The following is a 27,903-nucleotide window of genomic DNA, read 5'->3' on the forward strand; positions in this document are numbered from 1 at the left end:
CACGGGAATCATTTGCTGGTAACTAGTTAAAAACATAAATATCTCAAAGAAATATATTTCATAATAAAGAATAAAAATTACTGTAAAAAGCATATTTTTCATAATAATTTTTAGAAAAAATTAAATTATTCAAAAGAAGCCAGAAGAAGCCGCCAGTAAATAATTTTTATTTTTCTAATAATATTTGTTGCTAAAAGATGTCTTTTTTAAATTTTGCAGGAGGGAAGTAGAGGAATTGGAAATAGGTAGAAAGAGATGCATCAAGCGTTTGTAGTCCAACGGTTAGGATAATTGCCTTCCAAGCAATAGACCCGGGTTCGACTCCCGGCAAACGCATTTGGGGTAACTTTTTTATCTCTATTTACAGGATAACCTTGACACCACCATCTGTTTGATTTGACTTTAATTTTTGTTAATTTCTACATATTATTTCTAAACTTCTGTAGATCCTTCTAAACAATTATTTATTTTTGTTTGTAATCTAAATACCTAAAATTTTTTCTAGAAAATATGGAATAGAATCTATGAAAATTTGACTTACATGTTTTGCTCTTTAATGCCTACATGCTACAAATTTAAATTTTCATTACTGCCTTCTGCCTCCCGAGAAATTCAACGGCAGTGTATGATTCTGGGGGGTCAGTAAAATTACTAAATCTTCAAGTATCAAATCTCCATTGGGAAGAATAATACAGGAAAAAAGCACGATTTTTTTATCACCATTTTCAGCCGTAAATGTTAGAAACTATGGATATGAAGGTATTGAATCCTAGCTATCTCATTATACATTCCTTCTACTTACAGTTCTCAATTATTTCCAAAACAAAAAAAAATATCATCACTCAACCACCATTAACTACCACAAGAATGAAGCCAAAACAGGCCCTGCAATTCACATATTTAAATTCCTTGATCAATTGCTGCATAAAGCCATGGTGTTCCAATCCACATCCTTTGTCAGTTTGAGTTAAAGCAGTACTTCCCTCCGAGTCTTTGCAGAGTACAGATAACATATTCGTCCTTCTAGCAGACAAGTGATAATCTAAGAGATGGAGCAGTTGGGATGTGTGTGCACGATGCCCACCTGATAACTGATTCAGTCACTATAACATCAAGCTGATCAAGCTCACCAAGTCCAATTGTGTGGTTCCTTTTGCTGTGGATGCCTGAAATCCTAGAACTATTTATTCCTCCTCTCCGAATCTCCAACTTCTGCTCTGTTTCTCCGATCTCACGCTTAAGAGGAAGTGAAAAATCCGGCAAAACAAATAGCTTCCCCAAGTTTGATTCTGTTTCAATTTGGAAACAAAGAGCTGAGGATCAGATTATACTGAAGTCCAAAAATTTGTTAATAGTGTCATTGCTAGAGAAAGATGAACCTAGGAAAAATTTGGAAGCACAATGGTGGTCAAATTCTGTAGGAAAAACACAATTTTTTTTTACAACAAAAGAACATAACATTATGCAAATCATTTTTTTTTTTGAAATAATAACATTATGCAAATCATATTACGCAAGTAATGTCACATTTCCCAGAATAATGAAGGCTTATTTTCTCTCAGATAATGCATCCAAATCGACACAATCATAACAATCAAATTCATATATTTGCTTTGAAAAATATTATTTAATCCATAATAATTGGCAAAGAAATAATGTAACATGAATACCTTTGTGTTTTTCTTCCGTTTTTGACAGTTTGGCCTGAGTCTCGAGAACTGAAGTTCCTTCCTCAACTGCAGAACATGGACTGAAGAAGGTAAAACTTGGCATTGATGGAACCAGGGATGAGAAATCTCCCATGCTTGATTCTCGGCAGCTAGTAAAAGAAAAACCTTCAAATACAGAGCAAGGAGTACAATTGTCAACTACGAGTGAGGAAAATGTCGATTTGCATGTGAATGCTGGGGATACTGTCAACTGGCCATTACTGAAGCTATAGTCCTGAGTCCTGGCAACATATGGAGTAGAGAAAGAACCTCCACCCGCTTCCAGCTGTCTATGGTCAAGGCCTTCTTGCTTTCCCAGTTCTTGAGCAACTTCTGAGCAATCCTCCAGCCAGGAGTGAGCTACAAAGGACAGTACTCAACATGATGAGCAAAAAGAGGTTCAGAATAGAAGTATCTTCTCTGGCTTCTGAAGCATGAATTCACATGATTGAATTGAAAGCATGGGGTACTGCCCTTTATAAGAGTGCTAAAGTGGCACCAGTCCCTAGTGGTAGGTGTTAGATATTTTAGATAACTGATTAATTTCATACCAATATCTACTACTTTCAATCACAAATTATAATATCAAATTAGAGAACTTTCAAACTGCACTAACAAGGCAATTTTAGCCACCAATTTATTGTCATGTAATAATGAAGTCTGTGGCTCTCTATGGTGAGAGTGGCACACACAACGGTTTGACGATTATATTCGTGAAGCATACTTTATACACATGTTTAGATCATTTTTTTAAAAAAATAAAACGTGTATTATGTATTAATACTGGCACTAAGGAGGTGCCCGCATATTTACAAAAAATTTACAAAACAATCAAAGAGTCAAGAAGGTTCCCTAACTTCTTTAAAGAATGAAGAGAATGACCCAAAAACAAAAAATGTCTAGATCAATTTTTGAGCAGTTTTTTTAGAAACACCATTTATTTAAGAAAAATTACTAATGAAACCTGGCTTTAATGTAAAAATTAACATGACTGCACTTTCGAAATATATTGACGTGATCTAGACACAATTTCACTTTTACAGAATTAACACTACCGTTGGTGGTGAAATTTCATTAATACTTTAGTAGTGTTTACTTAGGTATCCTTTTCCCTCATTCAAATTCTATTTATCTTCTTCATATTTATATATAAGGAAACAGAGACTGATCTTCAATTTTCCAATCAACATGTGTTTGGAAGGCCGTCAGTCTCTGTTTCTATCTTACTTTTTTTGATATTATGAAGTACTGGGGTAAAAAGAATCAATCATGCTCCATTCAAGTGCAACAAATTAATTGCCTAGTCTTTTTCCTCTTTCTCCATTCTCTTATAAAGATAGAAAATGACCCAATTACCATTGTTCAGATAGAAAAATTCAAATTAAAAAAGATCCTGAATAGAATATAGAAAAGGACTCAGTACTATACTAAGCTGTACTAAGAGAAAAAATATTAAAATTTCATTTTTCAGAGAAAAAATAAGAAGTATGGTTGATGAGAAGGGAAATAAATTTGAGAAGTGAAATAAAGATATCAAGAGAAGAGAGAATGTGGGAGATGAAGAGCAGGTTGGTTCATATCAGGTGGATGGTTTGGTTGATCAATTAAAGGCGACGATTACTAGAAAAAAGCACAACAAACAAGCTTTGCTGTGTTTGGTATTATGCTCATATATTTAATAGATGCAAGAGGTAGAGTGATGCAGAACAAAAGCATCTTAAAGTGGTTATATTTCAATACTAATTGATATTTATGTAATTTTAATGCTTATATATTATTAAGGTATTTAGCTTTTTCTAAGAACCGGTACCTATATAAACTTATTCTCAATGCGAGTTTACTATTTCCTATTTAGTTTGGACATATTTTAATTATTCTTTAGTATAACTTAATCTTGTTAATTAGTTTATTTTCTTTTAGTAGAATGCTTAGATAGAATTTGAAGGTGTATTGCTAAGCTTATAAGCTGGTCAACATGAACAAATAATCTCTCTAACAGTGTTTTGAAGTTTCCCAAGTGTTGAGTTATCAAGATCTCCAATTTGATTATTGATTTGGATACAATACTTGAGAAGAAACTTTATTAAGAAATAAAATTGAAGATCTTGAATCTTAATAATCAAACTAATAACCAAATGTTGTAATAGTTAACCAAATAACTAAATTACGATACCCTATTTATACCAAAATATAATAAAAATAAGAATTCTTAAGTCTATCTAAGAATTCTATTAAATAAGAAAATATGTTAATTGACTAGAATAAAGTATAATAGAAAACAAATAAATGAGATCCTAATTAGTTAGGCAATAATAAACTCACATTTATGCTTTTTCTGAATAAAATAAGCTCACACTTGTAGTAAATCTATGGGTATTAGTTCTAGAATAAGCTAAAGATATCTTCATAATATATCAACATTACAATTACATAAATATTTGTTATTCTTGATATATAACTATTTTAAAATCTTTTAATTCTAACTCATCCTAACTATTCTGGAGGAAACTCAACCTCAAGTTTTAAAATATTTAAAGAGAAAGAATATGAAACTTGGAACTTGTCTTCCAAATAAGTAAAGCCTGTGAAGTATGAGATTGTTGTGGGGGAAAAATGCTTCCAACATCAAAGATTCCGAAGTACTAAACTAATTAGGAACTATATAAAATCCATAAAATGCAAACTAGCCAAACTTTCCTTATTACCATTAAGAGCCAAAGAAATTTCTGGGCAGTATCTTCAAGTGGGTCCTTTTCTTCAAATCAACTAAAACATTAGCATCTTCGACCTCGACAACATTATTGATCAATATATCCATCACTAGGTAACTCAATTTGTACAGTAGAAATCACAACATCTTTCATAATCTTCTTGCTACCTCATTTATTAACTTGTTATCGTTTTGTTGGATGGTCAAGGATGATCCTCTCAGTTACCTTGTTTAATCATCAATAATAATGACATCATCTTGTTCCATAGAAAGAGGTAGGTCATGGGATATAAAGTTCACTACATTACTGTAATCCTATAGAGGAATGCTTGACGTGTTTTATGTTTACATCAAAGATGGTTTAAGAACTAACCCATAAGTAATCGCTGAAACTTTTCAATTATCTCTTAGAACACTCCATAAGTGAATAATGCAACTCAATCAATATGTAAACATTTTCTTGTAATAGAGTAGTTATAATTGCTTCAAGATATGAGAGCATATTTTTCCATTATAGTTGGATAAACTTCAGGAAGTTCTTGAATATTTTGACAATGAACTTTTCACAACCAAAATCAATTATTATCAGATATCTTAATTCTCAATACAGAATCAATTATTTTTCACAAGTTTTACACTTATATTAGAGTGCTTGAGGAGTTGATCAACGACCAATGCTCTTAATAAGTACATTGCAAATCGACTTAGATGGCTCTATAGACACTTTCAATAGACAATAATAACTTTGTTGAAAGGATGAAGAAGTTAACTAGTTGAATAAGGAGGGTTCATAAGCATGTAACTATCCACCTGCCATCATTCAAGCCCCTTATCAAAGAACACCATAATGTTACTAGCATTACATCTATTCTGTCTTCCATCAAGCCATTTAAGGATTTAAATGCACAATTTAACTTACATAACTTTGGTTGACTGCATGACAAGACATCAATTTACTTGCCAGATAATCAATATGTCCAAAAGACGAGTATCGAGTGTGAATTTGACCAAACTGAGCACAAAAATTGAAAGAACATGCTAAAAGACTTTGAGAATTGGTTGAAAGGTCAAGAACCAGTCTAGAAGTAGCTTAACCAGAGTATTCAAACAGGATTAGGTCAAATCAGTTTGATCTGATCAACAGAAGGATTCGGAACTCCAAAACACTAATGTGCAGTTGTGAGCCGTGGGAACCACAAGCTAACCTGGTGGTCATCAGACGTCAATCTTTCACTGAGGAATTCGACTAGAGGCCTCAGTTCTAGATCTGGTGTCGATGTCAGGAAGGAGGTCATCTATCAATTGTAACAACGGTTTTCAGGTTTTCTAACAAGTTAGGAGGATTCCAATAACAGTGGATGCTGAGATTTGGTGTTTGGTGCCAATTGCACACTTCCGAAGCTAATGGGCTTGGCAATAACACCCACCTCCTAGTGGTGGCCAAATGAACGCTTGCAGCCATATGGTCTCAAACACTGGGTTTTGTTGTTGAGACTTAACTTATGCTTTCAGGATTCTTTTTCCTCTAAAGTTATTAGTCCTTCTTTGTCAATTGGTTGGAAAGGTTGATAAAAATTACGAGACAAATGAAAGTTGGTCTTTGATTCCAGCTATATAGGACAAACAGAACTTGGACATAATGCTTGGAGAAACTTTATTAAGAACCAAAATGAGATATCTCGAATCTCAATAATAAAGATAACTCAATGGTTGTATCATAATCATACGAATGGTCTTCCCAATTACAAAGTTAGGTTACTTTATTTATAATTATAGATATCATAATACAATCAAAATAGAAATTCTTAAGTTAATATAAGAATTCTACTAAAAAGGAAAAATAAATTAATTAACTAGAAAAACCTATTATAGAGAATAACTAATTATAGATCATGAATAAATAGAAAATAATAAACTCACACCGAGTAAGCCTATAATACTAGTAGGGATGGTCTTATTCTGCTCCTCAAACCAATTATAGGTGGACTGCAAAATTTGGCACGGTTTTCAGTCCAAACCATAGTACAAAAAAAAAAATTTAAACCTAAATTTTGAAAAAACAAAAAAGAACAATCTTTGTTAATTTTTTAATTCACAGATTTAAAAAACAGAAATTCGGTCCATTTCGGTCCAGGTTGGACTGGACCGATATTTTCTAGTCCAATTTTGGTCCATTCCAAAATAAAACAGTTCATTCTTCAGTCTAGACCACAACTTTTATTCGGTCCTCGGTTCAGTCTGGTTCTAGACTAATAAATACCCCTAGGTACTAATTTTTAAATAAGCTAATAATACATAACATTACAATTACATAATCATCTCTTACTTTTGAAATAAGTTCACTTTAAGATCTTATTATTTTGCTTTGTATAGTAAAATTATGCTAATTTGAATTTATTATAATTCCACTCCTAAAGAGAGAGGCTGAAAGGGAGAATGAAGATCAAGCCCCGCGATGGATAAAGGAGAAGTAGATAGCTATAAAAGAGGGCAAAATTTTCTTGAAAATATATATATATTATTGATTTGAAAATTTTATGTTAACTTATGACCACTTAATTGATTTATGTCACCCTAATATTTTTGTAATGTTATTTTAAATAGCGACAAGGATAAATTACATTTTAATATTTTTAAATTTTAATCATATTTTGGTCGTTTATACTTATCCCCTGTCATAACTTCTCTGTTTTTCAGATACGGCTGCATTCAGAAACTTGCCAAAGATCGTTAGCTTCATTTACTAATATTAATTACATATCAACCACCTTTAGTACCTGATATCATGCAAATATGACATCCAATACCTAAGATCAACTAGATAAGATATCAACCATACTCTCTAACTTTAAGTTTGACTTCTGAGCCCCTAGAACAGATTTATCAGTTTTACCTGCAAGTTTATCAACAACTTGTTTATTGCATACCTAGAACCTCTTCAGCAGTGAACCTTTTGGAGGGATCTACACATAGCATCCCTCTAATTAAGTCCCTTGCAGATGTAGATACTTGATCCCAAGTGTCAGAACAGAATCTTAGATCCGCAGCCCTAACAGCATCAAAAATCTTTGACTTTGTCTTACCCCAAAAAGGAGGCATGGCACTTAGAAGAATATATAAAATAACCCCTGCACTCCATACATCAGCAGCTTGATTGTAACCCCCGGCCAGTACCTCAGGAGCAATGTAAAATGGGCTTCCAACAGTCCCATATAATTTTTGCCCTGTTTACAAGAAACTAATGTCTTAGGCTATCAAACCTAACAGATAAGATATGCACATTTGGGAAGTTATATACTTTACCTGAGTTTATATAGGTTGCAAGACCAAAATCTGCAAGCTTAATTGGAGACGATGAGGACCTTGTGGCCAAGAGAATATTTTCCGGTTTCAAATCCCTATGAACAATGCCATTATCATGACAAAACTTAACCACTTCCATCAAATGCCTGAAAAGAATCCGAGCCTCAAACTCAGAAAACCTTCCATATTTTTCAAGCCGGTGAAAAAGCTCCCCTCCTGCACACAACTCCATCAGAAGATGCACATAATCTTCCTCCTCATAAACTGCCTTGAGGTCCACAACATTTGGATGCCCAGACAACCTAGTCATTATTTCAATCTCAAGCTTTACATTGCGCACATCATCAATTGTGACCAACCTATCTTTAGAAATAGATTTGCAGGCTAGTACTTCTCCAGTAAACTTATCTGAGCATTCTCTAATCACACCAAATTGTCCCCATCCTAATTGATCTCCAAGAACATAGCGATCCTTTAGATTCGACACTCGAACAGTGTCTAAGATAGTTTCAGTAAGACCTGCGACTTTATAACAGTTGCAGAATCGAATAGAAGGTTTACTGATATTGTCTCTATTGGCTATTTCCATGCCAATGAGACAACTCTAGTTGTGAAAATACAAACGGGAACCTCAACTTCGTGTCACTTTGTACCCAATATTGCACTTTATGCATAAAAAGTGTACTCTCCTGCTAGCTGAATTATGATTTGACCACAAAATATTGCAGAATATGATGCATTCTTGAAGGAATCCTTAATCAGTTTCAGAAGACGAAAAGCAGGAAGCCTTCAATGTTTCACATCGATCACCTAGTGCATAAAACAGAAGTGATAAATTTCAGATAAATTGTTCAAAAAACCACAAGTTTACTGCTTTCCGTTCTATACATTCTCTATCTGTTCTTTTAGTAGGTATTAAATCTTCACCAAAATCAGCAACGGCCAACTTCTCAAATTCTCTTCATAGATCTAAAACTGAATTTAAACCCTTAATATACCAGAACACAAGCTTTCCCGCAAGACTATTCAAGCTACAAACCCATATAGCAACACAAAACACAATCATCTGAAGATTGATCAAAACGCGACAAAGAGAATCTCCATAAATAACCAGAGATTAAACAACGACAACAAACAAACGATGAAAAACACAAATCCCAGCACAATTCCAAAACCAAAGTTAAAATTTTCGTCAACTAAAACCACAAAGAACGCATAAAAAAGGCAAGACCGAGTAGAACTACAATAACCACAGGAGAATAAGAAAGAAACTGACCTGTTCAAGAAAAAAATCCATTAGAACGGTAAGAAAAAAGTCCAAAATCAGTGTTCGCCGAGCTCTCTGGTTCAAAACACTTTTCATGTGAACGGGAACCGGCAAAACCAGTTTCTCACCTCGTTAACGTTCTATATATTTGATTCGACAATAAAATATTATATATTCATGGGTAAGAATAACCACCAATCAAAATTTGACGCGTGTCCGAAAGTCAAATCTTGGTCCTATTGACTCCCACGACTTTTCTCTCATATTACTTAATTGCCCCCAACAAGACGTGCAATGATATTGAGCATTCGCACATCCAGTGGTGGGTCCAGCAATTTGGCCTTTTTTAAAATTAAAAAAAAAAATACAAGGAAATTTATTTTTAAATATTTTATATATTCCCGCTATCATTTATTACAGCATTATATACTAAAATGATATATATTCTTCCACCACTAATTGGGTTCGGATTTTTTAACAATAAGGTCGAGAGGACATTAATTAAAATAATAATTAATAAATAAAATCATTATTTATCACAACCAATAGAAAATTATAATTAAAAAATATGTTTTTATTTTTAAAAAATAATACGTTTTTTTTTATTAATATAAAAGTAAGTGGAGTCAATTCGCACCATAAACCAAAGAAAAGAGCCATTGACTCCATGTAAAGGAATATGAGAGAGTTTACAATGCTATGACTTATATTTTATTATTACTTATATCATATATTTTATATATGTTAAGTAATAGAAGAATAAAAATATAGTACAAATTTTCAATCTCGTATAGAAATTAATTTAAATGATAAAAGAGGAACTCGTGGTAAAAAAAAAAAAAATTTTAAAATGAAAGTCTCATTTAATATATCATGATTTACTTTTAAAATTATTATTTATATTTGATTAAAATATTCAATTTATATATATATGTTACAACTACATAACGAATAATTATTTTTTTCTATTAAATATCATTTTTTTTAAATAACTTGAAATTTTCTAAATTTTTTATTTAAATTATTGCTTAAATTGATTACTGAATAAAATTATTATCTCGATTATACAAATAAATTAATATATATATAGATTTTTTTTTAAAATTATTGTCTAAAATGATAATTGAATAAAGTCATTATCGCAATGATACAGTAACTTAAAATGTATTAAATACTTTATCTAAATTATTATTTCAAATTGGGCATTAAATAATTATCATTTCGTAACTAATATGACATTATTGTATTGTGTTTGAGTTAATTCATTTATTAATTCAACAACTCTTTTGTTATATTTATTTATATTTAATTTATTATTTAATTTTATTATTTTATTATTTTGTCAATCATTTTTTTCATCCGTTTTGTGTATCGATAGAGTTATAAATTAATTTTAAATTACTTCCGACTGCTATTATTTTTGTTTTATAATAAAATATCATATTATTTTAGTTTTACCTTAATTTTACTTGATATATTTAATATATTTTCAATTACTTATAATAAATAATTAACACTTTCACTCAAAAGATTAAATAAAATGATAACATTTACTCATGTTGGAATTTTTACTAGCGTCCTATGTCTTCGGGTATTTAAAATAAAACTCTAAATATTTAATATTTATTGTGATTAGTATTTGTAATTTATTATAACTAATAATGTGTATTGTTTGGTTAAACATTTAATCAATCAACAACTGCAAATTGTCATTTGAAAAGTGGTGTTGACTACTATAATAAATCTATTACTCGTATTAATTTTAGTAAATAGTTAGTTTTTTATTGGTGATATTATACGAAATTTCAAAGTTATATGTTGTAACACCCCGTTTTTTTTCTTAACGGTGTACGATAAAGCACTCATACAACACAATACCGAAATCCATATTATTCCAACCATGCACAAGAGAAACTTGTCCACCTTCTTTGTTCCAAATCAATTGTACATACATCTCCACCTCTACAACACATAGTAATACAATATCAACATTCCTAAATATTCAATATCCAGACTAAACCATCATTTCAAACTACTTTAAATCACAAACAAAACTTGTGCCCTATGGCACTACCGACGGGGCTCCGTTACCAGCCGCTCGGATCCCAATTCCGTCCTTACTCCACCTGTGAATGATGAGAAGTGAGTTCACATAACTCAATACGATAAAAATCAAGTTGTAAGTGTAATATGCAGTGACAAGAATTTCCAGAAATGTCTATATGCATTTATCCTACCCAACCCCAAACAACTCATAACCCCCTCCCTACACTAATTATCAAGCTCCTATTCCAAGGAAATAGCACGGCCAAACAACCACACCCACCCAACAATCATCCATTAACTCCCGTCACCAACATCGGCGACTCATACACTCTTCCCCCATCTCCCGACCTCACGAGGCCACACACACACACACACAACCACCTTCATTCCACGTCACCAATATCGGCGACTCATACCCATATCTCCACCTCTCGACCTAATAGGCCACGCACACACACAAACACCATTATTCCGCGTCACCAACATCGGCGACTCATACTCACTCCTCCACCTCTCGACCTAAAGAGGCCACACACACACACAAATACCATCGTCTCGCGTCACCAACATCGGCGACTCATACTCACTCCTCCAACTCTCGACCTCGTTGGGCCACGCACACACACAAACCTTTCCACCTCCCGTCACCACCATCCGTGACTCATGCACCCTTCTACCCCTCTCGGCCTTGCTAGGCCACACTCACATACATATCCCCTCCCTGCTCCACCAACATCGGCAACTCAACCCGCCCCTCCCAACGGCCTCCAAATCTCCCATCCCAAACCGCATGCTCTCATCTCCCCTTATACCATGCTAGTCCCAAGCGTTCTAACTTGCTAACTCCTACTGACCACAATACTCCTCTTCTCCCATCCAATCCCCCTCAAATCCTGTTTCCTAGTCCCCTCTGCCGTACCTTCCAGCCCCCTTCCCTCTCCCACTGCCCCCTACCCGCTACCTCCCCCATCCTCCTGCCTCCTCCCGGTTCCTATACACTTTTGCCTACCTAGGGCGATTAACCTCTCAGCTTGCACCGTTTCACGCCACATACACGCCCTCACCACCGTGCATTTCGGGGAAACACATCGCCGCCTATTAGTGGCTCCCTCCACATCCCCACCCACGCACACACCTCTTCTGTCCTCTCGAGTTTTTTATCCCACCCGCGCCCCCTAGATTGTCCTCTCACATCCTCCTCACTCTGTTCTACCCGCACCACCCCCATCCTTCCCCACGGCTCCCCACACGCCTCCAACACCGCCATACCTTCAATTCCTTCCCCGATCACCTCCGTGAGCGCGCGGGACAACCCCACGCTTACGGCCTACCTTCATTGCTCCACTCCGCCGCGCCATTGCCGACGCCGCAACCTGCAACAAAATTCTCTACACACACACACCGCACCAAACAGCTCAAATTTTCACCGTACCTCCCGTTTCCATCTTCCTTCTTCTTGTCGGTCGCGTCGTCCGTCCACGGCCTCCTTCCCTCTCCCTTCTCGCTCCCCTCCGCCCCGACTCTCTCCTCTCTCCTTCTGGAACTTTCCTCTTCTTCTTCGTCTCCGCTGTCCTCCTTCCCTCCTTTTCCCTTTTTCTCTTTTTCCTTTTTTTTCTTTTTTTTTTCTTTTCTCCTTCTTTCTTCTCCCTTTCCCGACCTCCTTTTATACTCTGCCAGCCTACCCCAAAACGACGTCGTTTTCCTACATCCCAAAACGACGTCGTTTTTCTTTCTTTCAAAACGACGTCGTTTTTCCCCTCTCTAAAACGACGTCGTTTCCTACTTGATATAAATTTATTTAATTATTATATTATTATTATTATTATTATTATTATTATTTTTATTTTTTCTTTCTAGTCTTTCTACTTTCTAGTCCTTACATATGTATGCATTAAAGTCTTATTATTTAATATACATAAGTGGCGAGGGTAATATAAATATTTGCATAATTGATTATTTATTCATTTACCATATAGTTGTATGACATATGTAATTGTGGGAGTGGCTGGCATTCCTGGAAATCAAAACTTTATGTATCTTTAGGTGGGGCCCACATTTATAAACTATAATTTATAAGTATAAATGCATGTACATATATATATATATATATAATATGTGCACGTATATTTTAATAAATGAATTTTTGTTGGTGGGAGAAAAATGAGGCAAATCCCAGCTGTGTCCATGTTGTGATTAGCTGTACCCACACACCCAACGTGTATTCGGGCTTTTTCTTTTCTTTTCTAAATGCTTTTGGTTTAAGTTTTCAAATACTTCAACGGTCTTATTTGTATTCTTCTTATCATTTTTTTTTAAATTATAATTTAATATGTAAATAATTTATATAATAATAAAAATTAAAAATTAACTATCTAATAAATAAGCATTACCCAATAAATAGGATAATTTAAATAATCATTAGAATAAAATCCGTTAATTTCTTTTAAATTAATTTTATTTAATAATTAAAATGGTTACTATGCGAAAAAGTCTATATTTTCATTATTGATTTTAAATTATATTTCACATTTAATTGTAAACTTAAACATAAAATACCAAACATGATCAATTTGAAAAATAACTTTATGATTTTGTAATATTATATATTGGTAAAAATTAATGTAAAAAATTAGATAATGATAAATGAATTATGATTTTTGAATTTGGTGCGCATAACACTATATGAGAAATTTGTTATATTATTTAATGAGTAAAAATTAAACTAAAGTCTGAAATTCATAAAATATTATTTTATTATGTTTAATGGTTACGTTCTTAATTATTAAAATTGCAAGTAGAATAGTACATAATTTTGAATGTTAAATAAGTAAAACATAATAGTTAACAAATAACTCAATAAAATAAAAATAATAATGGTTGATTAAAAACATCAATAATTTATAAAATTGTAAATTATTAATTCGACACTTCATATTATAATAAAAACTCTCAATATAATAGCTATTATAGTTGAGTTTATTAAAATAAAGCATTTCAAATTGTGTATTAATACATGATTGTTTATACTTAATGACTTCATGTAATATAATATATTTACTAGTTATTCAATACTAAATTTTATTTATTCGTATAAATAATATGTTTGGATGTTCTTAAATTTTATTGTGCCAAACCAAAAAAGTATGTTTACATTGATAAAAAGCAACACATAATCATAAAAAAGAAAAAAATCAAATCGAGTACTACAAACACACTAATTACGGTATATGCTCACTTGTAACTTTATTTTTCATCGAAGATGTATAGTTTATTAAATAGATACTTAATTGATAGATGTATATGAATACTCATAAATGGAAGATAATTTTACTAAATTTAGCAAGATTTTGTACGTAAATTTTATTGATAATGAATTTGATGTTTTATTTGACAATAAATTACATTACCTGATTTTTTAATAAAAATTTGTAATATTTTTGTTAAAATTTGTTGATTGTATTTTGATTAGTTTATTTTATTTTATTTTATAAAGTTACAGTTAATAGTTTTATGTACATTTTTGTTATTAAATTTATATTATTATTATATAATTTATTGTCATTTCTTAGTTTTTATATTTCTATTTATAATTTTAGTTTTTTCTTTAAATCTTTATTTTTAGTTTTGTTTTTATCTCAAATTTCTATGATTTAAAATTTTCAATTTTAGTTTAGATGATAGTTCTTCTATTTGCACATTCTTTTACTTTTTATTATTCAAAATATTCAAATTGGGTGTGCTAAACAAATTTATTAAAAATTAAAATAAACAAATATAGATGTAGTAAACAACATGAGTTATACGAGTATTTATACTAATATACTAAATGTTATTAAAAATATATATTATCTTTTAAAAAATAAATATTTTTATTAATATTTATAATGGTAAAAATTAAATGGAGATAAATGTTGGAGACGGTAAAAATTAAACTACTTTAATTATATTATACTTATATATATATATTAAATAATATTATAAAATTAAAAAACCCTATGTCTCCCCAATTCGCTCCTAAGTTGCCTCTGTCCTGTCTGTGTTCACACTTTCAGTCTCTATTAAGTCCACAACGCTCAACCTCTGTAGTCACAAGTCAGTGACTACTTTCGTTGTGAACTTCACCGACATGGTCACCGATCGCCATTGACGTCTGAACTGCTTCATTCTTAACCAGTGTACAAAACGATTGATAGAAAGCGTGATCACAAGAAGAAAGCCCTTGTCTTCTCTGTGTGACTTTTTTCATGTACTATTCAGTTATTTAAAAAGCGTGTATTCACAGACCTTTCTGAGCAGATAAAACGGACGTCCCTTCTGTCAAGAATGTAAGTGAAAATTTACTTTTTTATTTATTGCCTTTTGGATTTTGGCATTCTGTGTTTTTTCTAGGTTTGATTTTTTTTTTTTTTGGGGGGGGGGGGGGGTGTAAGCACTTCTTTTTTTCTCTTTTACGGAGAGGGCGATCACGGTAATCTTGTTTTGCATGTCTAATTAGTATTGCGGTTTTGCTGGATGATCAACATGAAGTGGTTTTAGGTGTTGAATTTGTTGCTCTGTTAATGTAATGGGTTTTCCAGGGTTCAAGATGAAAGCATTACAAAATGTGCATGGCGATTTTGCATTCTCGTCTTGAGTTTGTTAAATGGTATTTGCAATTTTTGACTCCGTTGTGGTTGAAAGATTTTTTGATTGCCAGTTTCTCTGCTTGATACATTGACTTTTTTACTAAAACGATCACTGGATTATTTAGAGTTGATTAAGCCTTCTATTTAATATGTTCTGTATATTGTTTCCTTCTACCTTTATTTTTCCTTTTTAGTCTGAATCCACTGATTCTCGCATTCTTTCCTTTAATCTCCATATTTTTAGAACATCAGGGTCTTGTTATAAAATGATATGTCAAACTACTGTAGCAGGAATTGGATGACCTTTTGAATGCTGTCCTTATTGAACAAGGAATTGATTAACTACAATTCTGCTTTAGCTGCATTTTAAGTTCATGGTGGTGTTACACTTATTTAGATAATTGAAGAAACTAAGTTAAGTTGTTTGGGGGTATTGACAACCATAAACCGGATTAAGTTTTGATGCTTTAATGGCTAATTCAATCAAGATCAACGACTGATGCAATTTTGACAGTCTAACTCTTTTTTCTTGTTTGTTTAAAGTTTACTTCAAGAAAGATTAGGTATGTTATTCTTCTTGTTTCTTTCATATATTTTACTGGAAATTGAGTAAATAAATTATATGGGCTCTTACTTACCATAAATAGTAAAGAAATTAAACTGGGTAGAGAATGAGTAGGTATGATATTCTTCTCCTTCTGTTCATGTCTTCAACTGGAAATTGGGTGAGACTTGAAATGGGTGATGCTGTCAGAAATAGGTAGTAAACATATTAAAGGATTTGGCTCTTATCCATGATGTTATAAAACTAGGATAGAAAATTTACAAGAAGAAAAGAATTCAATTGTGGTCGTTCAAATGGGTGTTCTATGCTTGTAAAATTCAATGGTCAATTCCTTTATTATCTTGTTATATGTTCTGCCCTTGAGCATATTCATGTTTTTATCTACTTGTTATGCAGATCTTTATTGTGCTTTAATGGGTTTTGATTTTTGGTAATTCTTCATTGTTTAATGCTTGGAATTGAGCAATTGATGTTTAGGTTGCTTGGTTTGTTTCTAGAATCGGAAAATTACGGACTCATATGGACAGTGACTTGTGCGGAGAGCAAGAGGTGCCATCTGCCGTCCTAACAGGCATAAATTTCAGTGTCTCAGTAGATAAAGTAAGTTCTTCACTCTGCATTGATTTTCATCCAGTTGTTTGAATTTATGGGAAATTACTAACAGCAAAGTTTTTCTATTAATATTCAATAAAAATCCTAGTTATAAGATACATATGATCTGATCTTTTTAAGAAAATAATACACGTGAGCTGACATCACCCAAATGATTAGTTGTTTGGTTGGCACTAGATTTTTTGTGTGTATTATTTTTTTTAAAATAAAAGTAAAAAGTTGTATTAAAGTAAATGTCTTAAGGAGGCACCATCTATTTACAAAAATTTACAAATTGATTAAACAATTGACAATAGAACCGAGATCATCAAAGCATTCGATGTTATGTTATAAAATAGTAGACCCAAAATAATGGAACTAGTTGTTAGTGATGATTTTGAAGTTGACTTCTTTTCATTCGAAAATACGATTGTTTCTTTCTTTCCAAATGACTTAAAATATAGTGAGAGGGACGAGTTTAAAAGTTTTCTTGTGACAGCTCAATCATTCTGTTGCAAGAAGCTCATCCAAAATTGATTTATGTTTGACTCAAAATAATCCCATGAGGCTAAGAATAGTAGACCAGAGGTTGTGAGAGACGGAACATCCCAGGAGTAGGTGATTACACGTTTCGTTGCTGTTTTTATAGAGAAAACATCTATTTATAATTGTAAAGCCTCTTTTCATTAAATTATCTAATGTAGGAATGCAGCCCTTTGTAACTTCCCATGCAAAAGAAGAAATTCTTGGAGTGGCACCCTATTTTCAAATAATATTAGCTGAAAATTTTGTCTGTTCTTGTGGAACATTGCCGACAAAAGTCTTATATAGGGTTATCATTGCAGTCACCATTGAACTATTTACTCATAATGATTGATGTCCAAAGGCTGTTGTTGTCATTCCAAAATCTCCATATCCATTTTCCAAGTAGAGCTTTATTTAGTTTGTCAATTGATCTCAATATCCAGTCCACCTTCTTTGATTTCTTTCCAATTCACAAGATGAAGTTTTTTGTTATTGTTGTCACTACTACCTCAATGGAAATTGTATTGTATAGCCTCTAGTTTGTTGGCAACACTGCTCGAAATAGTTAGTACAGATAATAGGTAGATGGGAAGATTTGAGAGTGTGCTTTTGATGAGTGTAAATCTACCTCCCTTGGATAAGAATTTCCTCTTCTAGTTTGCAAGACGATTATGAAACATGTCAATTATCGGATCCCAATAGCTTTTATCTTTGAATTTAGCTCCAAGAGCAGCACCAAGATAAGTAATGGGAAGATGAGATAATTTACAACCTAAAAAAAGGGCAAGTATGTCACCCAAGGAGATGCCAAAATCCACTGACTCAGATTTGGTAGGTTTACTTTCAGTCTTGATACTGTCTGGAAGCAGAGTAAGACACATCACAGGAAAATTAATGAGTGAATATCAGGTTGACAGAAAATGAGTGTGTTATCAGCAAAAAATAGATGAGTAATCTCCATTTGATTCTCTTGTTGGCCAACAATGATACCTTTTAATAGCTGCAATTCTTTATTTTTTTCCAATAATTTATTTAAACTTTCCATAACGATGATGAAAAGGAGAGGAGACAGGGGATCACCTTGTCTCAAACCTCTGAAAGCAATGAAAAAATTCGATGGACCACCGTTAATCATGACCACAAAACTAGATGTAGAAATGCACGTTCTAATCCAACCTCTCCATTTTGTAACAAAACCAAGTCTCTTCAGCATGTAGTCAATAAAGTCCCAACTGACGCGATCAAAAGCTTTCTTCATATCCAGTTTACATAATGTCCCCTTTTTGTTATTCCTGATGGCTTCATTTGCAATAAGAATAACATCTATAATCTGTCTACCAGAAACAGAAACATTTTTTGATTCCCAATAACTTTATGTAAAACAATAGCAAGTCTTTTAGTTAACACTTTTGAGAGAAATTTGTATATGTAGCCAATGAGACTTATAGGCCGGAAGTCTTTGATGTTCTTCGGGTTGGGTAATTTAGGTATAAAGATAAGAAAAGTAGAGTTAAGAGCTCTTAAAAAAGAGTCATGATTATGAAAATGATTGAAGAAGTCAATAATGTCGCTTTTGACAACCTTCCAAAAAGTTTATATGAATTTGAGATTAAATCCATCTAGCCCTGGGGCTTTGTCCCCATCACGATCCTTCAAGCAGTCAAAGATTTCAGCTTCAGAAAATTTTTTTTCCAATGATAAGCAATCATCCATATCAATTCTGGTAAACATTAAATCATCAAGTTTAGGGCGAGAGCCAATGGTTTCAGTGTAGAGTTTTTGAAAATATTTACAAGCGCCATTTTTTAGATCATTGTTGTTTTGAATCAGTTGGCCATCAATAGTGAGTTCGTCAACAAAATTGACTCTTTTGCGGTGGTTTGCAAGTATAGGAAGTATTTAGAGTTTTTGTCCCCATCCTTAAGCCATTTCTCTCTACATTTTTGCTTCCAAGAAGTAGCTTCCATTTGGAGCCTGTGCGCCAGATCAACTTTCAAATTGTTCCTTCTATCAATATCAGTAGAAGTGAGATTGCTGAGTTCTTCTAATTTGTCAATATTGTCAATTTCATTAATAATATCTGAAATGCCCTCTTCCTCTTGTCTGCCAGTGGTTTTAGAGCACTTCTTAATCTTTGTTTTGAGTATTTTGAGCTTCCGAGCAATTCTATAATTAGCCGTGCCACTGACTTGAGTGTTTTTCTAAGTGTCATTCACTAGTGTTTTGAAACTATCCAATGTGATCCACTTATTATCCAGGCAGAAGGGAATGGGCCCCCATTAGATTCCATTCGAGACCAACATGATGGGAAAATGGTCTGAAGTGAGTCTGGGCATGAGTTTTTAGTAAATATTTGGAAGTGAAATCATTAGATTAGAGGTGATAAGGAATCTTTCAATCCTTGAGAAAGAAGACGGATCACGCATATTACTCCACGTCCATTTTCCACCATTAAGTGGGAGGTCAGTCAAGTCAAGATTATTGATGAGGGAATGAAAGTCCTCAATGCTGGAATCACTGTAGCTTCTGCCCGATCTTTAAGATCTTTTTAAAACCATATTAAAGTCTCCACCAATGATACCTTTATTATCCCAGGTACTTTTGATCATCTCGAGTTCAGTTGCTAACAATGTGCATTCTGTGTTGTCTCTGTAATAAACACCAAAGAAATACCAAGTTTCACTGTTAGATAAATTTGAGAATAGACAAGAGAGGGTGATCTCACCGGGAATAACATTTTGGCATTGGAACCGGTCTTTTCTCCACATGATAATGATACCACCAGCTGATTCTTTGGTTGGTAAAAAATGCCAACCAATATCATTGGGACTCCAAATGCTTCTAATGAATTTATCGCTCACCGAGCTCATCTTTGTTTCCTGTAGACAGATTATGGATGGTTTCCACTTGTTGAGACATCCTCGAACAATTGTTCTCTTTTTTGAGTCATTTAAGCCTCTTACATTCCATGAAAGTATTTTGTCAATCATCATTGAGAAATTAAAATACTATCATTTCCCCTGTTCTTTTTGTTGCGTCTGTCATAGTTAATGGAGGTTTGTAGACGTCTCAATTCACGTGAACTCCCGTCTTTCTGTTTCTTTCGGTCCTTTTCAAGGAGCATAATTATTTTGTTCTCCTCATTCTTATTAACTTCCATATCTGCAAGAAGAAGTTGAATTTCTTTTTCATAACCAAAAAGAGGGGCACTGAGGAACTTACTTACATAGAAAATATTTTTGTTGATCCACTCGGAGTAGAGGTGAATGTCTCCCGCGTGGTTCCCTTTGAGTATGTGATCCAGGGAATTAATTAATTATGCCATATTGGTATCTTTAAGAGTTTGCAGAGTTGAGAGGTCTGATTCTGGTTCTGTCTGTACTGTGACCTATTCTGTTCCATTGATATGGATGTGTTCCTCTTCATGATTTACTGCTGGTCGAAAAAACAAGCTTGGTTCGGGAGACCAGTCATTAGAGCTGAAGACGCTGGTGGTTATGTCCCAGTGCAACTGTGTTGCATTTAGCTGATTTGAGGAAGGAGAAGTTTATTCGTTGTCGGTGAAAATTTCTTCACTATGAACCGCCATAACACTGTGTGTTGGGTCTGAGTCTTGAAATTTGTATTGGTATTCTGCGCAACTGAAGGTAAAACTCTTTTTTTCCTCCATTCCCTCGTTATTTTCTTAATTTTTTTTACTGGGCTAAGAGGATTCAGATTGGGCTTGTTTGGGCCAGCTAATCAGTTCATTTTCCTTTCTCAGCCCAGAAAAATCTGGGCTTTTTGTGGTTGTCTTGTGGTGCCCGAAATCCATTTAAAAAGGTCCCATTTGATTTTGTTGACTTAATCTTCTGATTTTGTCTCTGGCAGCTTTTGGTGGTGGCAGAGTTTGTCCTTTTGTCAGATGCAATTTGAATTTCTAGCTTTTTAGGTTTCCTCTTTGGGTCGGGTGGGTTTTCTTGCATTCGGGTATGAGCCGGGTCATTGCACTAAAGTATGGCTGCGTAAGTTTTCTTCTCCGGCGAAACCAACAGGACTTGGATTTGCGTTTTGCAGGTAGGGCAACAAATTGAACTTGAAAACATTGCATTGTTTACCATGGGTGTCGGGCTTGCTACCTTTTTCTGAAGCTTAAAGGGGTTTACCAGAGGAATTTCAGACAGCTCGGAAATTGCTTTTATAAAATGCCACCATCATCCAGCCTCATAGCCGTATGAGATGAAGATTCTCCTTGTTGAATTTTCTCTTTCGTCTGAGAGGACCATAGCCCGGCCTCTTCTATTCTGGATCATCACTAGAAAGAGATATCGATGGTCACCTTTAAATTTTTTACCCCAGAACTTCCCACCATTGTTCCAGTAGAAGTCGTTGAGTGATTTGGTAATCCATCTCACTTCGTTTCTATTGAGGCTGATTGACACCTTGTTCCGTGGCTGTTTTCATTTATTCGAAGTGCATCGAGTTTTCTTCCTTCGCAGATGACGTCGTAAGACTAATTTCCGATGGGAATGAACTGCTTCGAGTTGGAGAGAAACATTGTTCAATGAAAAACAGAAATCAGTGTTTGGTGTAAGAATCCGGTTGTTAGGGAAAGGAGGGTTGAAGAAATGGGAGTATCGAGGACAAGGTCTGTTGATTGGGAGAGTTTTAGAGAGAGAGTTTTTAGAGAGGGTACTTCCCCCCTTATTTTATATCCTTTTATGTTTTAGGAATCCATATTCACTGCTTTCAGTGTTTTTTCATGAAACTGTCAGTGTCGATTAACATGCTAATCTCCCTTTTTTATTTTCTAGTGCCACTTCACGTTGGATTTGGTAGCAATAGTGGATTCCTAATTCTCAAGAAAAGATGTTCGATTGAACAGCCTGTCCAAACCAACATAAAAGGATATTTAATTGTGCAACCTGTCCAAACCAGCTTCTCCTCCAGGAGTTTGGATTTGGGATATAAAAATTAGGATTTGTTGTGAAATGAATTTGCAATTCATCATTGTATATTTTTGTCAGTTTATATTTGATAACTTGATGTTGTCTTCTTTAGTAAGTATGGTAGTTATGCACCATGTTGATTCAGTTGGTATTAAATTTGTTCCACTAAAACAAAAGTTGTTATTAAGTTTGTATGTTTGTGTTTCTACTAATATTATAACCGATATTTTCGGATCTAAATTCAAATATATATATTTTCGGATCTAAGTAGTCCAGGCTTAAGATTAATCAAGGCCAAAATTTGTTCTGGTCCGTTCAGAGGTAAATGATAAGGGGCTGGGCACAGCTATGAAGGTGCAAAGTCAGTCTGTTTCTTATTAACTACCTTGGCTTACTGGTCGGTGTTGGCATCAAGGAATTGGATATTTACCATTGTAGTCATGATGAAAACGAGGTGCTTGGCTGGAAGAGGTTTCTCTTATCCTTGCGGGAGGGGGATGTTGTATTTCAATTAGTGGCAATAAGGTCAAAGAGCTACTAGCTATGGTCAATTCGGGGGTCAGGTCTTTAACTAACTTCAACAGCATCCTGTTGGCTAAATGGAAGTGAAGTTTTATGTATAAAAGGACTCCATATGGGGGATGATAATTGCGCTGAAGTATGGAATGGCAGTTGATGAGTAGTTCTTGAGGATGTGCAGAGGTGCGACTAGGTTGATCCTTGGAAATCCTGCTAGAGGTTAGGCAGTATTACTTGATAAGATCAGTTTCAAGGTGGGAAGTGGTAGAAGGATTAGGTTTTTCTTAGACTAATGGTGTTCTAACTGACTGCTCAAAGAAGTGATTGTATCGCTTTTTATCTCCAAAAGTTAAGAGTAATCCTATCTATGTTTTCAATCTCAACATTGAAAAAGGTGAGGGTTGGGAACCGTACTGTGGTGTAAACTGGTGGAATCCAGTGGAGCATCCTTCTTCGGATGAGATTAATGATTGGACTCTCAGCCTGACATGTTAAAGAGCATCTATTCTGCCTGACAAAGTTAGTCTGATGTGGAGGCTCTCAAAGGATGGCTGGTTCTCTTTTAAGTCTTGTTGTATTCATCTATATGTGCTGTTGGTTTGCTTGGAAGCTAATATGGACTACAAAAGCTATTCCACCCATAGCCTTTTTCACTTTAAAGCGGCATGGGGTGGGTGCAATCCTTATATTTTTGTTTAAGAGAGTCAGTCTTGGTTAACATATATTTTTGTTCCATAGGAAATGTGAATCTCCAATATGATCTTCTGCTCCAGTGTCCTGTAACTAAAATGTTTTGGGATTTAGCACTGATCTTCTCAACCTGGGGTAGGTGTTCTGCAGTAAGGATGAATCTGGGCTTGGGGAGATATTTTGGCGCCTGGAACTAAGCTCAAGTATATTGTTGTTAAATACTTTTTCAGAATAGTATAGACATTTTTGATTGAGTTGGTAATTTCTTTATTGTTGTAAGTGGGGTCGCAGTACTAACTTGAATTATAATGTTGGTGATTGCTACTCTTTGATTTTGTGGTCTATGCCTTAAATGCAAAGGTTAATTTATGTTGGACCATCAAATAATTAACATGAGGGGTTTTAGTTGAGTTTGAAAACTTTTTTTTCCTTTGTTTTGGAGGTTGGAATTTGATTTCCTTAGGGATTCGGAAAACCATTGTTATTACCTATATAAGTTGTTACTGATACATACAAAAATAAAATGTTTTTCACCTAGAGAGTATGTAGGTTGTTATTGATACATATAAAATGACACACCTAGAGAATATGTTAGGTTATGAAAAACTAAACAATTTCGCTACTACATCATTTTAGATCCTTTTATTTGTCCTGTTCGTAATGGACTTTCATTCAACTTCTACCAATTAAAATAGTAAATACCATACCAGCCAGAATTTTGGTTACAATACTGAACAACATGTATCAGCATATTATGAATTCTGTCATTATCTCAAATTTATCATTATTTTATCTTATATTTTAAAATTATATACAAAATAATAGTAATAGTAGTAATAATAATAATAATGATAATGATAATAATAATGATAGTAATCATAATAATCATGATAAATTTGTAGAAGGAATAGTATATTATTTCTACTCCCAATATTGGCTACCATTTATTGGTATTTGACTTGATATAGATTCTATTTGTATGACATTATTTACTACATTGTTGTCAATTCTTGTACATAATTTTCACTTTCTTTTCATTTTTTCCTCAAATTTTTCTTTCTTTTTTCTGTTATTTTATCCTAGATAGTTTGTTCTTAGAGTCTAATTTTTATGATCATGTTGACAGCCAAATTCTAGTGTTTTAAGAAAAAAATTGAAAATTTCCTTAAGGAAAATTAATTTACAAGTGGTAGTGCAACCAATAAAAGTCTTTCAACCCTTTCTCTTGCCCTATGTCTTGGACCTAGTAAAATCGGTTTTTTCATTTGGTTAGCTATTCGGGTATCTTTAGAACCTTAAACAAAATCTAGGGGTAGGATTCTTTTTCAAAATCAACTTGGAAGATGACCCTTTTGAAATAAACCACAATGAAATTATTGAGTAGCACCCGTATCAAAGTAAAAGTGAGAGAGAGATAGAGGGAAAAAATGTAACGATTCCGAAAATTTCAAAGAAAATAAATTATAAATTTAGTGCGTAAGCGAAATAAATAGTTAGAGTTTACATTTTTTACACAATAACTGAAAGTACCAAATAGTGTTTACGGGAATAACCCTTCTAAAAAAAATAACAAATAACCAAGGAAATAAATTAAAAGTAAACAACTGAACGTCCTACTTGCAATTCTCTTGTGAATCGGGTTTTGGATCTTGATTCTCTTGATCTGAAATGGTTAATGAAAGAATGAGGTACACTATCCCAGTAAGAATATTACGTTACTCACCGACACAGAAATAAAAATTGGTATAAATCATAAAAATAATTAATGAAGTTCTTAATTTAAGTAAATTCGTTTATCATAAATAAAATCATTTATCGTTTACTTATCGTAACGAGATTTACAAAAACAACCTATAGAGTTAATAATATGACACATTATAATTTCATATGCGATTAGTTGGAATAATAATTTCTCTTTTGCCTACTGGTATCTATTGGGGTCCATAGGGATGTTCCCACTACACATGAACCTTTTTCTTTAACATTTTTAATTAACGGGCCGTCTCCATACCCCGTCCGGTATGAGCACCAAATTACCAAATCTCGATATCTCGTCCGGTATGAGGCAACGTTCATGGTAGGGTTCTCTATGTACTCGATCCGTCCACCATCTCCCACAATATCGAGTAAGGCTGCCGTTTCAACCATCCACTTAATCAAATAATTTCCCGTTTACCTTTAATTTTCAGTTTTCCAATTCAACCGTAATCCCATGGAACAAATAAAACATGCATAAAAGGAATACAATCGCATCTCAGTTTCCCAATTTAACTTTATACCATAAGGCAAGTAATACATACATTCAAACTATAAAATCAATCAATCAATCAGGTATTATCATGCATTCAAACTGTAAAATCAATCAACAGAATCAATAGTGAATAACTTCCGGTTTTGCCTCCATTAGTAACCTGTAATTAATTATGGATATTTTTTAAATTACACAAAATACCGTATTATTATTAATTAGACTTCAATTCTATAACAGAGAATAAGATGAAAAATTCTTACTCAAATTGATACCCGAAATGCTAAACTTATTGACTGCGCCTATTGGCGGTTCTCGGATTCGTTGAATTTTCATTTGGGGATTAAAACGCGCTTTAAATATCTAGAAATATCCCAAAAAATTCCAAAATAAGTGTTAGGATCCCTTTTTGCTAAATTTTGGAATTTCGACACTGCGGCTCCGCCGTGCTCCAGCGACGGCATCACCGCCTGCAGTGGCAGTTTGCCTCGAATCGGCTGTTTTTGGCCGTTTTCGGCCGGTTTTGTATCAATTCTTATGAGAAAATACGTTAAGGGGTCTCGGTTGACCGAAAAAAATTGAAAAACCAAAACTTACCGGCGGCGGGGTTCTCCGATGTGGCGGTTCCGCGGGCTCACCTTTGCAGTTGGGTGTTTTGCTTCGATCAACTTGTAGAGAAGGAAACAATGATTACAATAGTGGAATAATTATACAGCACGGGAATCGGGAAGGGCCTCATTAGAGGCCTTTTTTGTTTTTTTCTGCTGCGGCGCCGCTGAGCTTTGTACGCAGTTTCTAGCCAATATGCCAGTCATTTTGTTCCGATTTGGCCATGAGGGTGTTTAAAATTGAATTTTGAGTAAAAAATATTTTTTTTATCTCCTTTGGCGGTTGGAAGTGGCTCTGGCGTGGCGGTGGCAGCGACGATTGGCTTCCTTTTTGGTGGCTGGGTTTTCTTCTCCAGCGTTGGGTGGGGGAGTCTGGCGGGTAGGGTTAAAGTTTGGTGTACAAAGGGTTATTTATATCCGTTCCCTTTTAATGTGGGTCGTCCATCGCATTTAATCTGAACCGTCCGATCGCGTTTGATCTGAACCGTCCGATTGCAATTAAATAGGAAGTGAATTTAGGCCGTTCTGTAACGGCCCCGGAAATTTAAATAAAATGTATGTATTAAAAATCTCAAGTGCGGAAGTGTAATAAAAATTTGATTAACATCCCTTACACAATAACCAAAATGTACTCAAAACATGAAAGAACAAACTAACTAAAAGAGATATTCGAAATAAGAACTATAAATATAACTATGAAATCTTTAAGCGTACCCTTCGCCGTCTTCCTGCAGAACGGGCTCGGGAACAACGTCTTCCTGATCTGAAATGGTTAAATAAGGAATGAGCTACACCAGCCCAGTAAAGAAATCACACTATCTCGCCGCCACGGAAGTAAAGGTGGATAGAAAACAAAAATGACCAATGAAGCATAATTTATAACGAACTCGTTTATTAACATAAAAACCTTTACTGTCCACTTATCTCAGTGAGATCCATGAAAACAACATATGAAAGCAATAATATTATCATCATCATGAAATCATATAGACTTTATAACATAACACTTACCACACCTTTGCATTTCAATCATTAAACAACATATTTTTCTCTTTTACTAGCTTACTAGTATCCATGGGGATCTATAGGGGGTCTCCGCTATACGTGAACCATTAACATTAATAACCTGATTCCAGGGCCGTCCCTATACCCCGTCTGGTATGGGCGTCAAAACCATAAGCCTCCATACCCCGTCCGGCATGAGAGACCACGTTCCCGGTAGGGTTCCCTACGGACCCGGTTCGTCCACCAACTCCCAGGATATCTAGTCAGGCTGTCCACATTATCTATTTATCAATTCACACAACCTTTTTGCCTTTTTCCTTAATCTCAATCATTCAATCATACACAACATGTAAACCAGTAATTGACACCAAATAAGACAATACAGTACCGGGTTCACCATAATACAAACTATAATAAAAGAAACCATAGTTCATGCATACGAGACTATAACATAATTACATCAAACATCATGCTGCATTTAATACTAGAAATTAGATCAAACAATAACAGACCAACACTGTATTAGACTCGGGCTCCATTGACAACCTTAATCAATTATACATC

At 34.0% G+C, this 27,903-nt stretch overlaps 2 protein-coding genes and 1 non-coding gene across 7 annotated transcripts in view; 2 read left to right on the forward strand and 1 right to left on the reverse strand.

Moving 5' to 3' along the window:
* The first annotated feature begins 264 nt into the window (after nt 1-264).
* On the forward strand, nt 265-336 carry TRNAG-UCC (transfer RNA glycine (anticodon UCC)). The gene has a single exon. It is a non-coding gene; the product is annotated as a tRNA-Gly (tRNA).
* A 354-nt stretch (nt 337-690) lies between these two features.
* On the reverse strand, nt 691-9,142 carry PEPKR1 (phosphoenolpyruvate carboxylase-related kinase 1). 2 transcript variants are annotated; one of them, XM_022046085.2, is made up of 5 exons: nt 8,999-9,142; nt 7,723-8,532; nt 7,347-7,643; nt 1,671-2,069; nt 691-1,289 (listed from the first exon to the last, which is right to left on the reverse strand). In XM_022046085.2, exons 2-5 carry the CDS (start codon nt 8,309-8,311, stop codon nt 1,024-1,026), a joined length of 1,551 nt encoding a protein of 516 aa, XP_021901777.1. In that variant the 5' UTR covers nt 8,312-8,532; nt 8,999-9,142; the 3' UTR covers nt 691-1,023. The 2 variants fall into 2 exon arrangements, with proteins under 2 accessions (XP_021901777.1, XP_021901776.1); XM_022046084.2 differs by having other exon boundaries at nt 691-1,313.
* Nucleotides 9,143-15,038: 5,896 nt separating this feature from the next.
* Nucleotides 15,039-27,903, forward strand: part of NRPD1A (nuclear RNA polymerase D1A) — a 58,857-nt gene continuing 45,992 nt past the window's right edge. For all 4 annotated transcript variants that reach the window (XM_088217547.1, XM_088217550.1, XM_088217548.1 and 1 more), the window contains exons 1-2: nt 15,039-15,360; nt 16,723-16,825. In XM_088217547.1, the coding sequence (XP_088073673.1) occupies nt 16,745-16,825 (81 nt within the window). In that variant the 5' untranslated portion in view covers nt 15,039-15,360; nt 16,723-16,744. The remainder of the gene's footprint in view (nt 15,361-16,722; nt 16,826-27,903) is intronic.

The sequence above is a fragment of the Carica papaya genome, chromosome 4, assembly GCF_054855325.1.
Source record: "Carica papaya isolate Zhongbai chromosome 4, ASM5485532v1, whole genome shotgun sequence".
Taxonomy (NCBI): domain Eukaryota; kingdom Viridiplantae; phylum Streptophyta; class Magnoliopsida; order Brassicales; family Caricaceae; genus Carica; species Carica papaya.

Bases quoted from the DNA above. Each gene is read 5' to 3' on its own strand.
- PEPKR1 (XM_022046084.2), bottom strand. From the start codon at position 8,311: ATGGAAATAGCCAATAGAGACAATATCAGTAAACCTTCTATTCGATTC. The intron at 7,644-7,722 runs GTAAAGTATATA...TCTTGTAAACAG, and splicing joins TGCAACCTATATAAACTCAG to GGCAAAAATTATATGGGACT. The intron at 1,314-1,670 runs GTATTCATGTTA...TCTGATCCTCAG, and splicing joins AACGGAAGAAAAACACAAAG to CTCTTTGTTTCCAAATTGAA.